General features: G+C 41.0%; 1 protein-coding gene across 3 annotated transcripts in view; it reads right to left on the reverse strand.

Moving 5' to 3' along the window:
• LOC116286463 (V-type proton ATPase subunit H) overlaps positions 1-15,981 on the reverse strand; it is a 33,521-nt gene extending 17,540 nt beyond the window's left edge. For all 3 annotated transcript variants that reach the window (XM_089029017.1, XM_089029015.1, XM_089029016.1), the window contains exons 1-11: positions 15,911-15,981; positions 14,460-14,537; positions 14,191-14,272; positions 13,450-13,549; positions 12,752-12,841; positions 12,273-12,316; positions 11,454-11,523; positions 10,438-10,542; positions 9,790-9,887; positions 9,138-9,248; positions 8,523-8,610 (exon numbers count right to left, since the gene is read on the reverse strand). In XM_089029017.1, the coding sequence (XP_088885143.1) occupies positions 8,523-8,610; positions 9,138-9,248; positions 9,790-9,887; positions 10,438-10,542; positions 11,454-11,523; positions 12,273-12,316; positions 12,752-12,841; positions 13,450-13,549; positions 14,191-14,272; positions 14,460-14,532 (861 nt within the window). In that variant the 5' untranslated portion in view covers positions 14,533-14,537; positions 15,911-15,981. The remainder of the gene's footprint in view (positions 1-8,522; positions 8,611-9,137; positions 9,249-9,789; positions 9,888-10,437; positions 10,543-11,453; positions 11,524-12,272; positions 12,317-12,751; positions 12,842-13,449; positions 13,550-14,190; positions 14,273-14,459; positions 14,538-15,910) is intronic.
• Positions 15,982-15,983: the final 2 nt, after the last annotated feature.

Here is a 15,983-nt window from a genome sequence, read left to right on the forward strand (position 1 = left end):
TCGCATTGCATGCACTTCATTATATACACCTTATTTTTTATTGTTAAATTGTTAAACCCTGTAAGAGGGTTTTAGGATAGGGTCTATTATTTCTTGTTATTTTGTTAAGCCCCCATTAAAAGATGAGGTATCATTCTTTCTCATATTTGAAACCAGCAAAAAGATAATCATGTTAACCATTCTTCGATTACGATGATTTAACAAAATAACAATAAAAAATAGGTCCTTACTTGAGACCTCTTTACAGCATTTAACAAAATAACAATAAAAAAGAAAGACCTATGCTAATTCCCCTTGCCGGGGCTTAGTAAGATCTTCTTTGCGACCTCTTACTCTTCTCGAGCGTCGTCTAAAGTCCTTTGTGCTTTAGTATCCGCGGGACACCAATGTCCAACGAAGTCTTCTTCAGAGAATACCTTATTACAGTGACGGCAGGTGTATTTTTTACACGGTTTGGGTATCGGTGGAGGGATTATGCAGTCAGCAGGTAGTTCGCACGTAATGCAGTCCATATATCTATGGGGGATATCGAATGAAGTCCTTAATGGACTCCTTAGCCCACGTCGCCATTGTCAAAAGCGCGCCAAACCGTTCCGCGCGCTTCAGACCACACATTTCATCGTACAATTCCTGTACGCGCTCTTTTAACCGGCCTATCTCTTCCCTTTGCATTTCTATGGTGTCTCTTTTATCTTTTGCGTCGGCGGCAATCCTTCTTACTGCTTCCACTGGGTCCATCTATATATAAATGGGGTTCATTAGATATAAATGAACCCGGATCACATGCCTTGTAACGCTCTGATAGTAGGACCCACCGGCTGCGGAAAGACCCAGTTCGTGGTAGAGCAGCTATTAGGATCCTTTAGATACCGCTTTGACTACATAGTGCTGCTTTGTCCCACCTACGTGAATAACCGCACCTGGGAAGGCATAGGAGTGAAAGATGACGACTTCTTCGTAGATATCTTAGATCCTAACGAGTTATCCAGCCATTTGAAGTTCTGGCATAAGCAATTCCCTAAAGATACACAGACGCTCCTCATATTGGATGACATTGCCTGTGGGGACGACGTAAAAAGGCGCACCTCCGAATTAGTGAAGCTCGCCTTCAGCGGTAGACACGACAATATCAGCGTTTGGTTGCTCTCGCAGCAGCTTACCAGTGTCTCTAAACCCTTCAGGGAAAACATAGGATCTCTCGTAGTATTTTATACTCCAAGTAAGTCTGACCTGGAAACCATTTTAAGCGACTACGGCGGCGAGATAAGCAAGGAACAGCTGCACGAATACATGCGGCATTTAAAAACGCATCAACATTCCAAGATGATCTTCTCTTTGAGGTTTCCGTACGAGGTTGGAATCTTTGATTCCTAATGTATATGGACATTGAGCAGCTCATAGATGAAGTCCCCACACAGTTAGATGAAAGTAACCTCAAGGAACAACTTAACATCCTTGTGTCTTCGGGGAAGTGTAAAGAAATGATAGGTAAGGAACTCACCCATGAGCAGGTTAATAAGCTGTCAGAAGAGGAGGTTAAGAAGTTCCATAAGAGGTACGAGGCTGCCCTCGCAAGTAAGACCACGGACGCCGTAGCAGACTCCGCTATCCGACTTGCCACTAAATTGCTTGGACTTGCACTGCCCATAGACGACGTGGAGCAACTACAGAAGGACATAAGAGATGACTATGTCATCGCCCAAGAACTTAAGATAACCTGCGGGTGGTTGTCTTTAAAGTGCGGTAAGTTAATGGCAGTCGCCTCTGCGGCTTTGCACGTAGCTCAGCACGTCGACTTGAAGGAGGTACTAGGTTCCTTCGGAACATCTTGGAAGGACTTCAAAAAGGACAGAGAAGTTGAAAAGGTCTTTCAGGCAGCACTTGCTGAGGTACCTGATCAAGTCGCCTCAAGTACTTAGTCAAGTCGTCCTTAAGTACTTAGTCAAGTCATTCGCGGGAATTACCCAGGTCGCCTCAAGTACCTAGTTAAGTCATCCTTAAGTACTTAGTCAAGTCGTCTTAAGTTACTTATCAAGTCCTTCAAGTCCTTAGATATAAATGAGTGAAGCAGAATCGAAGGCGGAGGAAACCCCTCAAGTAGAGGAGCGACGAATCACCAAGGCTAAATCTCCAGGGAGAGTTGCCGCGGGAAAGAAGCTCGCGGAGATGAATAAAAAGAACAAGGCAAAAAAGGAGGAAAAGGTGGAGGAAGAGGAATCCTTTATTAATCCTGGGTACGTCATCGGCGCGTTAGGAGTTGCTATAGCAGCAGGCAGCCTTTACTTACAATGGCGGGCTACGAAGCCAAAAGTAGAGCCACCAACATATCACGCACCTGTGGAGGTTAGAAAAAGTAAGATCCCTGAAATGGAGTAAATTTATCACCCGTGGCAACCTAGATTTTCCTTCTCGCTTTGTAATATAATGTCGACCGCGTTGTTGAAAACTGTTGAAGAAGCAGCTATCATTACTTCCATCGTTGCGGGTATTGGTTGGGTAGGTAAGAAAGTGCTCAAAGAAGACTTTACTGAAGACCCAAGCAAGAGCTTCGCTAATTTCGCTAAAATGACCGCTGCCGTAGGCGGGGCTATCATGGTAAAGGATTACCTACGGAAGGAAAAGTACCTACCTAATGTATAATGGTTAGCTTAGTCGCAGGTGGAGTCATTGCAGCTTTAGCATTTACAGGGGCTAATTATGGCGGTCAATATTTGGATAGATTAGTTAGAGGTGATCGCAGCGGAAATCTGGCCGCCGAAAGAAAGAGACACGACTTAGCGCTGGAGAAATATCAAAGGGACGTGGCGGCTTGGAATGAAAAAAGACAAGCTTACAGGGATTGGTTGGATAAGAATTACCAAGACAAAATGCAGGCGGATAAGAACTTCGAAAACACAGACTACGCCTTTAAACTTTATGCGCAAGCGCATCCCACAGTGGCGTTAAAAAAGCCTCAGTTCAAGAATTACTACCAGCCCTCTAAGAAACAAAAAAATAGTGAGTTGGTCTTCGTGGGAGTTGCAGGGCTGGCCGGAGGCGTGGCTTTGGCGTATCTAATATAATGATCGTCTTTTTGGAAAGCGACAAGAATGACTTTACCACGTATTTGAATCCCCCCATCCGCGCGGAAAGGGTTCGGTTGGTTAGTTGCTCTTTGTACAATTCTTGGTATAATTTAATTAATGGCTTTGTCATCGGAACTTCCGGCACCAAACCAAAAATACCAGATTCCCATTACACCCCTATAACACTGGCTAAGGAGCTAGCGAAGCATGGATACACTCTTACCACAGGATTGCCCCATGAAATGACATTCAAGAAAAATAATGGGAGCGCCAATCTAAAGGACAGTTCATTGGTAGAACTCCTGGGCCTTACTAGTACCACAATAAATAGCGGCAGTACATATGATGTGAAATGGAAAGTCGCATCCTCTTACGAAGTCTATTGCGACTTGGTCCATAGTTACAACAATGGAGAAAAGTCTTCTCTTATGTCCAAGTTTCTGCCCCAAGGTAATCCATTTGACCCAGTGGAATACACTCCCATTTCTTTGAGCTATGACTTATCTAATTTGGTAGAAAGCATAAACATCACCATTAAAGTGGACGGAAAGACGGTGGATTTTAACGGACGTAAGATCAATCTTGTTTTGGAATTCATATAATGGGCCGCGTAGAGGACAAACTCAAAAGGATTTACTATGGACCTGAGGGCTATTGGAAAGGAGCGTCAGCTATCAAGAAACTCGCGACCGCGGCCAGGGTATCAGAAGAAACGGCTAAGAATTGGTTAAGAAAACAAACCCTCTGGCAGGTTTATCTTCCCGTGCCCAAGTACATTCCCAGGCCCAGCTTTACCGTAAATGCCCCTAATGAAGTTCATCAGGCGGATTTGCTTTTCTTACCGCACGACAAGGTGAGAAAAAAGACCTATAGGTACGCGTTGACCGTAGTTGATATCGCAAGCAGATACAAGGACGCCGAACCCATAACCAGCAAGGATTCTGGGGAAGTCGCAGAAGCCCTAGGTAGGATTTATAAGCGCGTCTTGAAATGGCCTAAGCTGCTGCAAGTGGATGCGGGGACAGAGTTCATGGGCGTGGTTACTAAGACCCTGAAAGACCACAGCACTAAAATTAGGAGAGCCGAAGCAGAGTACCACAGGGGTCAGAGCATCGTCGAAAGATTCAATAAGACCTTGGCCGAGCGTCTCTTTGGGTACCAGTATTGGAAAGAGCTGGAAGATCCCTCCAAACGCAACAGGGAATGGACCCAGAGGCTCCCCCAGGTCGTCGCGGCTTTGAACAACGAGGCGGCCAGGGCTACGGGGATAAAACCCAAAGATGCCATAAAAAAGAAACACGTGGAACACAAGTCCTACGTCAGAAGTTCAAGGGCGGTCTTCCCCCATGAAAAAAAATTAGGTAATGTCACAGTCCGATATCTCTACGGACCGGGTGAATTAGAAGGAGGATCCAAAAGAGCTACGGATCCTAATTGGTCTTTGGAAACTTACCAGATCCGAAGCGTAATAGCTAAGAAGGGTCAGCCCATCTTGTATTATCTTCACGATGGCCCCACACGTGGGTTCGTCATGGAAGAACTGCTTATCGTGTGATGTCCGAATGCTATCGTATGCACTCCGTCATCACACATCCATCGCTTACCGTCAAATGCAGACAGCGACACCTTCTCCTGCGTGACGTTATGTATCTGATGACCATAGCTACGCAGGCTGTTCATCTTATGCCGCTGTTCCTTACGTGTTCGTAATACGTTGAGGTAGGACTCGTGCGTAATGTCCTTCTTAACCACGTACTTTTTTACGCCTTTAGCTTTCTTTTCTACGCCGTCTAACTTTAGCACGCTGTACATCTTTGGTTTCAGACCCACGTACTCTACTATGGGTTTTCCTAACATTTCGTCTTTCATCTTCCCAATTACCTTCTTATTCTTCGCAGAGTAAAGGAAGTGCTCCTTCGGGTAACCGCTGGTGTCGTACTCGTCTATGTCGGGGAGGCAGTCTTTGTAAACGTCTTCCGTTTGCACTTCTAGAATTAGGGAGTCGGTGTCTGTGTACAGGAGGCGACAGCGGTCTCCGTACTTTGGCTTAAGCTTATCGTAGTAGAACTCATACATAAGCAGCTTCGATAGATCCAGCACCGTAAAGCCTGTGTAAACGGGCTTGTTTAGTAAGAGGTTTGCCCTTTTCATGTGAATCACGTAGAAGTTCAGCATTTCTACGTATCTAACGAAGCCTGGCTGTGACACGTATGCTTCTGCTTCCTCTTTGGTGCTGACTATTTTTACGCTTACGCGCTTGCGGATGTTCTCCATTGTCTTTCCGAACACGCTGTTGTTCATCAGTTTGAAGAGGTTTTTCTCGAAGTCATTTTTCGCTGCGGTACGCTTTTGCGTGTTAAAGTCAATGTAGGGGCGCATCCAGGGTTCCTGCGTGAATTTTAGGACTCTGTGGATCTTCTCTACGCGCATTCCGTGTCGCACGTAGAACTGCAGGTTGCGGTAATGTACCACATACTTCTTCTTATCCATCAGGTTCATAGTTAGTTTCCTGTACGGTTTGTAACCAGGGCACATTTGCTTTTGCAGCGGACTTAGCTGCTTAAATGGTATCTCTATCGCTTCTGGTGCTAAGGGGAACTCATTGTGTTCGTCGTGCAGGCGCTCTGGGTACTCCAGATCCACTTCTAAAACGTAACCCTTGTCTTCCTCCTTTCCTACCTGCATGTAGAAGTCTATCGGCTTCACTGGATCCCATTCGAAGTCTCTCACAGGTAGGTACTGTGACATTGCCCAACCATAAAGGTTATTCGCATCCAGGTAGTAAATGTATGTAGTTGGTTTCTCTGGGTCGTGCTCTACTAAGGGGTTGTTTGCGCGGGCGTAACGTCGGCTGGGTCCGCATACGCCGCCACGAATACCGTCTTCCATAAACCGATACATGTCGTACTCCGTTAGGAGATCCAACTGCGCATTTGTCTTCTTTAACAAAGCACTCCAGCTGAGCCCAGGAGCCGTGTAGAAATTAGCGGGATCCAATCCGTAATATTCCATAGCCATCTTTCTGAAGCTTTGGAAAACATTTGCAAGCAGCACTACGTCAGACCTTAGGTAGATGTCGTGGTAGTCCCCCATGTTCTCACAGGAGTACTTTTCCCACACGTCTAACGCATGCTGGTACTCCTCATCCTTTATACCGGACTCGTTTAGGGTGCTGTAGAAGCGATCTTTGGGTGGTAGGGACTCTTTGAATCGATCCCAGGAATCCATGTATTCGTATGGGTAGACTCCTTTCCTTTCCGCACCATATTGACTGGAAATGGGAAAGTTGGTGTTATACTTTACGAGGTTTGCTAAGGAGTCCGCCATAAACTGCTGCGAATCTAAGAACTTTAGCTTACCCACAGTTACGGACATGTAGCGCTCTTTGTTGTTGGGTATGCATTTGACGTCGGAGCCGTCTGTTCCTTGTAGTAGCAGATGGGAGTCGTAACCCCTTAAATTGTGAAAGAACACCGGAATCTCCATGTCTGGATTTACTTTGAAGTTTATATTGCATTTCCAATGAGCCGCTCCTCTGTATTTACCAGTGATGTGGCAGTGATCCCTAACCTTATCCACATAGAAATCCTCAACAAATGCTTTGTGGCAGTGAATGCAGTGCGTGGAGGGCTTTCCCGGCTTCTCACCTTTCTTAGCATACTTCCCGCATTTAAAATGAGCTTCTCCTAGATACTTTCCATCTTCATCCCACGCTTTCTTGGCTCGTCTTCCAAACTGAAGAAGCGTATGTTGGCAAATGTGGCATTTTTTTGCCTTGTTAAAAGCCTCCTGGTTCTCTTTGGTAAATTCCATCTTCTTTGGACGTCTTAATTGTTCTCTAATCTCCCCCTCCTCTTCTCGCAATGCTTCTAGAAACTCATTAGCTGCGTTCTTACCTCGGTAAATCACAGGAGGGTTTGCTTTACCGTCTGATCTGACTACTATGTAACCAAAGGAGCAGATCTCGTGTAATCCTACCTTATTCGTGGCGCCACGTTTCTGCTCTTCCTTAGTTATCAACGCTTCGAAGTCTGCATATATCACGTAAGGCACTTGCATCTGCTTTTGATGGTCTGCGTATGAAAGCTCTTTGTTGGTGGGCATCTGGATCCGTTGCGCCACTTCTTCGACTCCGCGGCAGATCTCATCGTGTTTCTTTAGGGCATTTAAGGATGTAAATGACAGCAAGCAGCAGTCGCAGAAGTACTTTTTGCCTTTGTGCTTAGTATGTCTGTAGAATAGTCTGCTAATGTGTTTAACCCATGAGTAGTGTCCGCCGTGGTAGAATAAATGTACGCGCTCTCCTTTACTTTTTGACAGAACTAACGGTACTATCGTCTGCTCTCTGACTCCGTAAACGTTAATTGCTAGATCGTTTATTTCCTCAAATATGGGGATGTCTATCAACTGCATGGGAAATTCCACACCATCCCACTCTAAATCGTCTGTGGGATACTTACTTGTCCTACAGGGATCCTTCTCTGCTGGATACAGTGCAGACCTGATTGCCCACATAAAGCATCGATTGTCTTCATTCTTCACGTTTACAATAGCCTTCTTCCTTTCTACCCACGTTGGTAGCGGTACGTAACTCCCCCCTCGTATGGGTACGTACCTGGCCATACTTATCTCTATTCCTTCAACCTCCTCTACTGTCCAACCCGATCCTTCTTTCGTGTAGTTAGACAGCGACTCCATTAGTGCTTCTAAGGCTTCACTGAGTGACCTATCCAAATTCGTGGATTCTAATATCACTAACGACTTTGATCGCAACATTGCTGTCGTCATTACCTCGTCTTTTGACAAACTTACTTCTACCATTATGCTCGCCTTCAGGGCTCCTAATTCTTCTATACCTTTTCGGAGAGTCCTTTTAACCTTCCTTTCTGACTGACGCCAAAACTGTCTAACGTCAATCTCACCGTTGCCGGGTATTGACACCGTGCTGAAGTTGCTTTGGGATTCCATCTATATAATAGGAAATATTTTATACCTAATACCAAGCACTTTTTAAGTCGTCGTAGTCGTACTCACAGTCCTGACAATGCCAAAACAATTTAACCTTAGTCTCAAACTTCTTACCACATCCACAATCATAACTGCTCATACACTTCGTCTTCATTTTCAAATGCTTTTTCAAATCCGCTTCTTTCTTAAAAGTTCTCTTACAATCTTCGCACTCCATATATAAACTAACATATTTGCGCTGTTGCCCCCAACCACACTTGGAGTGGGTTGTTTCCGTAGGTGGATTTTTGACACGGGTCTTGCCCGTGTTGAGATTGCGCTGGAACCCCCATTCCCTATACTACTCCAGTGGATCACTCTTTTTCTGGTCTCTACCCTTCGACCTGTTCAGCATTGGTGATCTTAACCAGACTCCAGTCAACAAGGGTTAAGGACAAGGGTTAGGACTTGACTGTAGGTCGTACTATTAAATAATCACTAGTTTCTCACCCTCATAGTTGCAATAATGATTCTTATGACCTTCTCTTTCTCTGACTCCCTCAGAATGTCTGCTAACACTGGAATCACCGCATTGTTCCTAGAAATATACGGCATATGTATGCATTAAGAAGATGGTCTACAGAATAATGATGATGTTGATGATGATTATGGTGATGATAGCGATGATGACATGGCGATATTGATGATAATGAGAATGATGATAATGGTGATGATGGTGATGAGGATGACGATGATGGTGATGATAGCGATGATGACATTGCGATATTGATGATAATGAGGATGTTGATAATGATGATGGTAATGATGGTGATAAGGATTACGATAATGGTGACTATCTGTATTTTTTGTTTGACAGAAACCAAAAGCTAAGACATTCGAAACCACGTTGGTCTCATAATGACAAAAATAAATGTAAAAAGATTTTTTTGGCAAATGTGTGGTTCCAGAAAATTTCCATATCCCACAATGAAGGAACCTTGAATACATTTTCTTCCATATAAACGTTTTAATTCACTTTCTTCTGAACTCCCCTCCCATGGGAAATTACAATTTCCTCCATGGTGGGGTATGGAAATTTTCTGGAATTGTGCATTGAGGACTTACCCAACCATTCTCTCGGCAATTCTTGGATCAAAGGAGAGCAGCCACAAAATGAATATTAGCTGATATTGAAGCTGGAACCCAATGTTAATCCTCAACAATGTGGCTACAACACTTGATCAAAATACACAAGAAATAATCAGTATTAATCTACAGTAAGAGATAGAAAATGTGTGAGTGTGCTGTGTGTTTTAATGTCTAATATATGTAAACTGTCAAAAATTCAAGCATAATATTGGTTAAGACCAATCTTGTGATTTTGCTGATGATGTCAAACTGAGGTGGTTAATTATTGGCAATGTCAATTAAAATAAGTGTGGTATTGAAAGTTTAATTAGTGAGTTATAGAGGGCTTAAAATAAGGACCAGTCATCGAACAATGTCTGGTCAGATTGGAACTTGTCTGGTCAAATCTTTTCCTTGCTGGTCTTTTGTCAGTAATGTTGAGTCAGAAAGGAAGTATGACCGACTCGTAGCGGAACTGCTTCTCAACACTTCTCAAATGTTCTGCCAATACCTAAGTGCTTTAGAACTGGATACAAAATGTCAAAATAGAAAGAAAGTGTGTGGTGCATATTCTCAAAATGGATGTGCCCGCAACCAATTAGAAAGCAAGATTTATAACAGGCTTGACTAAAGATCTGAAGATGATTACCTGGTGATGCCCTCCATCTTGAAGAAGGCTTGTTTGTAAGACTCTATCCTCACCATCAGTTGTAGACACTGTGCAATACTATGAAGATACTCACATTCCTAGGAGAGGAAAAATGAAAAAAATAGTTGATTGAGTGAAGATGTGAGTAAGAGAGTTGGTCTGAGATTGAAAGAATAAGAAAATGAAAAAAAGAAATGACTGGCAAATGAATAAATGAGTGAGTAAATGAAGAAGTGAACAAATGGACAAATGAAGGTAGGGAAAGAGGCAGGGAAGCAGGGAGGTACATATGGAGAAAGGAAAGGAGATAGGAAGAAAGGAAGAAAGGAAGGAAAGAAGGAAGAAAGGAAGGAAAGAAGGAAGAAAGAAAGGAAGGAAGGAAGGAAGGAAGGAAGGAGGAAGGAAGGAAGGAGTGAGGGAAGCAAGGAGTGAGGGAAGCAAGGAAGAAAAAAAGGATGGAAGGAGGGAGGGAGGGAAGGGAGAAAGGAGAGAAAAAGGGAGACAATTGAATGAGTGAGTCAATGAGTGAGAGGCAGCCTAAAAATTCAATTAGTATTCAGCACATGAAAAGCTTTTGTCTGAATCACTTCTTAGGTTAAAGATGGTCATTGAGGTGTATGCCAGGGTATAGAAAACACTGAAACTTACTGGGCTTGTTAGTTGATCCTTGAGCCACTTCAAGAAGAAATTCAGCTCATTATCAGGCAGTCGTGCTTTACCCCAACATGCCAGTTTAGCTGTAATGACAGCAGCCTACAATCAAAGCAACAACATGAAAAATAAACTTTTAAATGCATTATTATTTTCTGCATCATTATCATTATCATCATTATTCTCATCATCACCATCATTATCATCATCATCATCAGCCTCACCACCATCATTATCTTCATCATCATCATCAGCATCACCATCATTATCATCATCATCATCATCAACATCATTATCATCATTATCAGCCTCACAACCATCATTATCATCATCATCATCATTATCATCATCATCATTATCATCAACATCATTATCATCATTATCAGCCTCACAACCATCAATATAATCATGATCATCAGTCCCAAAACCTTTGTGATTGTTATCATTGTGATCACTAACACTTCCATCACCACAATCCTTATCATCAACACTGTTATTATGATCATCATTTTGATCTTCACCATCGTTATCATCACTATCTACCTCATCACCATCATTATACAGTATGTCCCAGGTTCTTAATGATTGCATAAATAAATAAATCACTACCATCTCTATCACCATCATCATCATCATCGTCAAGCTCTGTAATCATTATGATCATATTCAGTCAATCATCCCCCCTACTATCACCATTATCATTATCACTATCATCATAGAGTGCATATGCTGGTTCACTTGACCCTGCAGAAACTCAATCAACAGACCTTTCCCGAATTTGCTTGACTGGTCACGAAACAATGGTTTCAAGTCAAGGTTGAACTTGATGAATAAAAGAATCAAGTCCAGTCTCAACTTCAAACCATTGTTTTGTGGTCAGTCAAGCGAATTCAGGATAGGTCTACTCACATTTGTTACAACTTTCTTTCTATTTGAATTATTAATCCTGGTCTTTAAATACATGTACTATTGATTAAAAAATAAAATACCATCTAGTGTCTGGCAAAGCTTACCTGGTTGATAATAAACTGATCTTGTCTGTTAAGCAGACCAAAAAACGATGACCACAGATTGACATTATTTCTTGAAAGACAAAAAAAAGAAACTTTATAATAACCTTATTTTATTATATAATTACCAATGAAATATCTATTTTTCTCTATTTCGAAAAATTGATATCTTCACACGTGAAAATAACATGTTATTTTCACGTGTGAAAATAACACCATTGCGATGGCTATTCAAAAATACAAGGAAAGAATTGCCTGAAAAAGCCAAAACATAGTTCATTGATAATCATATAATGAACAGAATATTACATGGGCGCGCGGAGATACGAATTTTATCTTCTCGTGTTGAAAATATCTTTTGAAGATCTTTTCAACACTTGAAGATAAAATTCGTATCTCCGCGCGCCCATGTAATATCCTCTATTAATCTGGAGCTAGATACTGTAGTTACCCTGGGGCCCAGAGATTATCTATTCTTGTTCTGGTCTTTGCTATTTAGACAGGTAGTTGCAAGGCACTCACATGTTACAGCCACAGCAAATGAAAATATAACCTCTGCAGACCAGGGTGGGTGCTGGTTGCATGAAGCCCAAATAAGCAATATCTACTTCATACTGTATTTTATAAAAGTAATATATCTGCATTGTGATATAAACGTTCTGGGAGCTGTACAGTGAACACTTGAAAAGCTAATCCGTGTGTTCCTAAGCTTGCTTCTCTTGTGCTCTACAGCTCCCAGCATGTTTATATCACAGTACAGAGACATGCATACTTATGATATATTTGTTAAAGATGTACTGACATCATTATTATTTTACATACTTCTTGGCAAAATCATGGAAAATTGCTACTCTTCCTTTGTCCTCCTGTAAATGTAAAAAATAAAACATGGTGGGTTACTTTTTTTTATATCGTACAGTAGAGATGCCATTTATAATTTCTATTCTTCATGGATCTAGAGAAATTTTGGGATAAAGAATGCAACTGAATAAAAAAATTACGACATTTTTCTGGAAGACAACACTGAGCTCAAATCTATACTGACTGCTTTTCTTTTAAAAACTTTTTAAAATTAAGGCCAAACAAAAAAATACGTGTGTTTCCTATTGCGCAACCGATCCTTATTTTCTTGCCGACTTTTGCCGACCCTAATATTTTTTTCATTCCCAAATGCACCACAGGCTTCCCGGTAAGCTCATTTATACTGTTGTAATAGTAAAAAAAATCCAACATACCGACCCATATTATTTTTCTCATGTAACAGGAAACACTTATATTTTTGTTTGGTCTAATATACTTACATTCAGCAGGTCATCCACTAAGACTAGTATATATCTAATGGTTTGATCTCTTGTTAGTCTTGATAATAAGGATAAACAAGTCTTGGCAAGCTGTCAAATAGTTTCAGAAGCTATGATTAGTAAAATAATGTTGTACTAATATTAAGAGTTCTATGCTTCGAGGGTTTTTCTCCAGGTTCTCTAGTTTTTCCTCCTTTTCAACTTCTAAATTCCAATTCAATTATTGAATTAATCTGGCAACAAATTTTGGTTGGGTTACGGCTAGATGGGATACTCGCAGTCCAGGTTATTGAGAGAGACTAGGGAGAGTATAATTGTAAGGGGAACTTTATTCAGTCTGCTAGTAGTCGTTACCCTACGATAGCATAAATTAAGCTATATAATAAATATTTATGTGTTTAAATATGACTAAAAATGAGACCACCCAAGCACATTCGCTTCATGGTCTAGGGGTTAGGGTTAGGGTTTCGATTCTTGGTGTCTTCACTTAATTTTTTTTCTAAGTGAAGAGAACTAAAATTTCTATAAAGTCCCACTTGCAAACCTATGACGTACTTTGTGTTTGGAAACCTATGACGTACTTTGTTAACCCTAGTCTCTCTCAATCACCTGGACTGTGAGTATCCCATCTAGACACAACCTTTTGGTTGCCCCTGGTAAGTAGGTGGTAACCTCAAAAAGCAAGGGCCAAGTTATACCTGTTCTCCTTTGTTTTGAATGATGATATTTTTTTCTTCTTCTCCCATACAGTCATAATCTGCTATGGCATGGTAGTCATCTTGGCTTATCATCTGACCTCTGTTCAACGTAACAACACATTACTTTATGAAATACACTACTATACATACATGTATATACACCACACCACACTAAACTACGCTTCTCTCCACTGCACTACACTACACTGCACTGCACTGCACTGCACTGCACTGCACTGCACTGCACACTACACTACACTACACTACACTACACTACACTACACTACACTACACTACACTACACTACACTACACTACACTACACTACACTACACTACACTACACTACACTACACTACACTACACTACACTACACTACACTACACTGCACTACACTGCACATGGAATGGAATGGAATATCCCATGAGGCACTTGCATTTTCTAGTGTTCTTGGGATACACATAGTTGCTTTGGTCTTGGTGTCTTTTCACAGCCAACACAGATATTACCAGAAGTGACACACAGTAAAGAATTCAACAACAAACTGATATTCACTCATGTAAGTATTAAGATGTTTTTGTTGCTTTGAAAATTATTAAAGGTGCAACATGTTTCATCAAGCAAATTTTGCTCAAAAGAAAAGATTCCAAGCTCCAGGTGGGATTTGAACCGGTGACCTTCTGTTTGCTAGTCAGATAAAATATAATTTCCCAGATACTGCTCAGAAGTCAATGACTACTTACTGTACATAAGATTGCCAGTTGACTGTCTGATTTCTAACTTCACAAGCTTCTGCGGTAAGTTTACTACTGGCGATGACAACACCTATAGATAGACAGAATGACAGTTAAATATTCTTTTGTCTTTTATAGTCATGTCTTGAAGAAATAGAAAACACAAGATATTTAGTCCCTGGAAACCAGGCAAGGAGCCAAGGGTGTTTACTTAATGAGGTACCATTATATGTAATGATTTATTGAGCTTGCGGTAAAACGTAAAATACTATACTCACCAGTTGGTTGATTTTCGTTTTCCATGTTTATATCTGTTGCAATCACTGCATCTAGGCGCTGATATCCTGACATTTTGACTAAACAAACAGACAATATATATTCAGTATATTTAACAGACTCAAAATGGCAACCAATAAAAAAAAACACAATGCCTGGGCAAATTTAGCATTTGTCTGGCCAAGCAACTTTTAAACCAGTCGCCTTGACTAGTCAGATGTTGATCAGTCCGATGTGGTTGGGCATGACCATGACTAGCCAGATGAATACCCATTATTTTGTGATTATATAACATTTGCTGGCTGAGCTTGTTTGAAGTAGATAGAACTGGACCAATACCCCTCATTCCCGGGGGGGGGGGGGGGTACTCCCCTATATTCGCTATATGGGTAACGTGCCGCCAAACAGGGTATAGTTTTCAGCGATTCTACTCTAAAACAGGGTATATAAAATCGCACTCGCTCTGGAACAGGGTATATGAAATCATGCTCAGTCCGTACAGCATCACCTTGAGCCAAATATTTTCCTGTATGGCCCTCCCACTCAGTCAATAAGTACATAATATCTAAACAGGATATTACAAGGCCGCTTGGAGATACAGATTATCCTACTCATTAGCTGCATTCACTTGTGAGATATCACCTCAGCACTCAAAGATAAAATCCGTATCTGGAAGTGCTCATGTAATGTAATATCCTTTACATAATATTGAGGTTGCGGCATGTGAAACAAGAAATGAACAATAACACTCCTCCCATTTCAGCATTGAGAATTCAAATGTAATGATGGCTTAATAGTCTCAATTTTCTTCCTTCAATTTTTTTTTCATAGAACCTATAGAGAATGCACCACTTATTTTCTCAACTTACCTAAAGAACATTAAACGTTTTAGGGTTTCATACATAAGCTTTAGTTTAAAGGTTTTGATAAAAATTAGTGATTTAAGTTACAGATCACTACTGTAGTTATATTCTATAAGAGTTATAGATGCAGCTAAGCTATTAGTTATACCTTTAAAATTGCGAAAAAAAGCAAGGACAGATCTGCAATATTAAAGACATCAAACTCGCTGATAATGGAATCAAATTTCAAAGGTCAACAAAGTAGTGTACCGTGATACAATACCTAAGACAGCCGCACAGCCTCAAGGACATCGAAGTAAAACAAGAAAAGGTTTTACATCTCTACCATCAAGAGTAGTAGAGCGAATACAACAACGCCATTAAATATTAATAATTGTCATCAGATACGAATATATAACTAGTAAGCTTAAAGATTTCATTTCTGAGAAGATCGAAACCGGAATGTTTTTTTTAAGAATTTCGTACTTTTAAAAGCGTTAGTAACGAATAAAAAAGATACGTATGGATAGAATAAGTATTTAAGATGTGAGATAAATTGTTTAGGAGGAGTTTTGGTGACATTTTAGGGTTAAAAATTTAGTTTTTCTTACCAAGAGTTGAGAATTTTCAGCCACAGTTTTCTTTTGTACCGTCGACTCCATGATGACTCATGTGACTTACTAC

The sequence above is a fragment of the Actinia tenebrosa genome, unplaced genomic scaffold, assembly GCF_029948245.1.
Source record: "Actinia tenebrosa isolate PJP-AT-01 unplaced genomic scaffold, QUT_ActTen_1.0 PGA_scaffold13__45_contigs__length_12533684, whole genome shotgun sequence".
NCBI lineage: Eukaryota > Metazoa > Cnidaria > Anthozoa > Actiniaria > Actiniidae > Actinia > Actinia tenebrosa.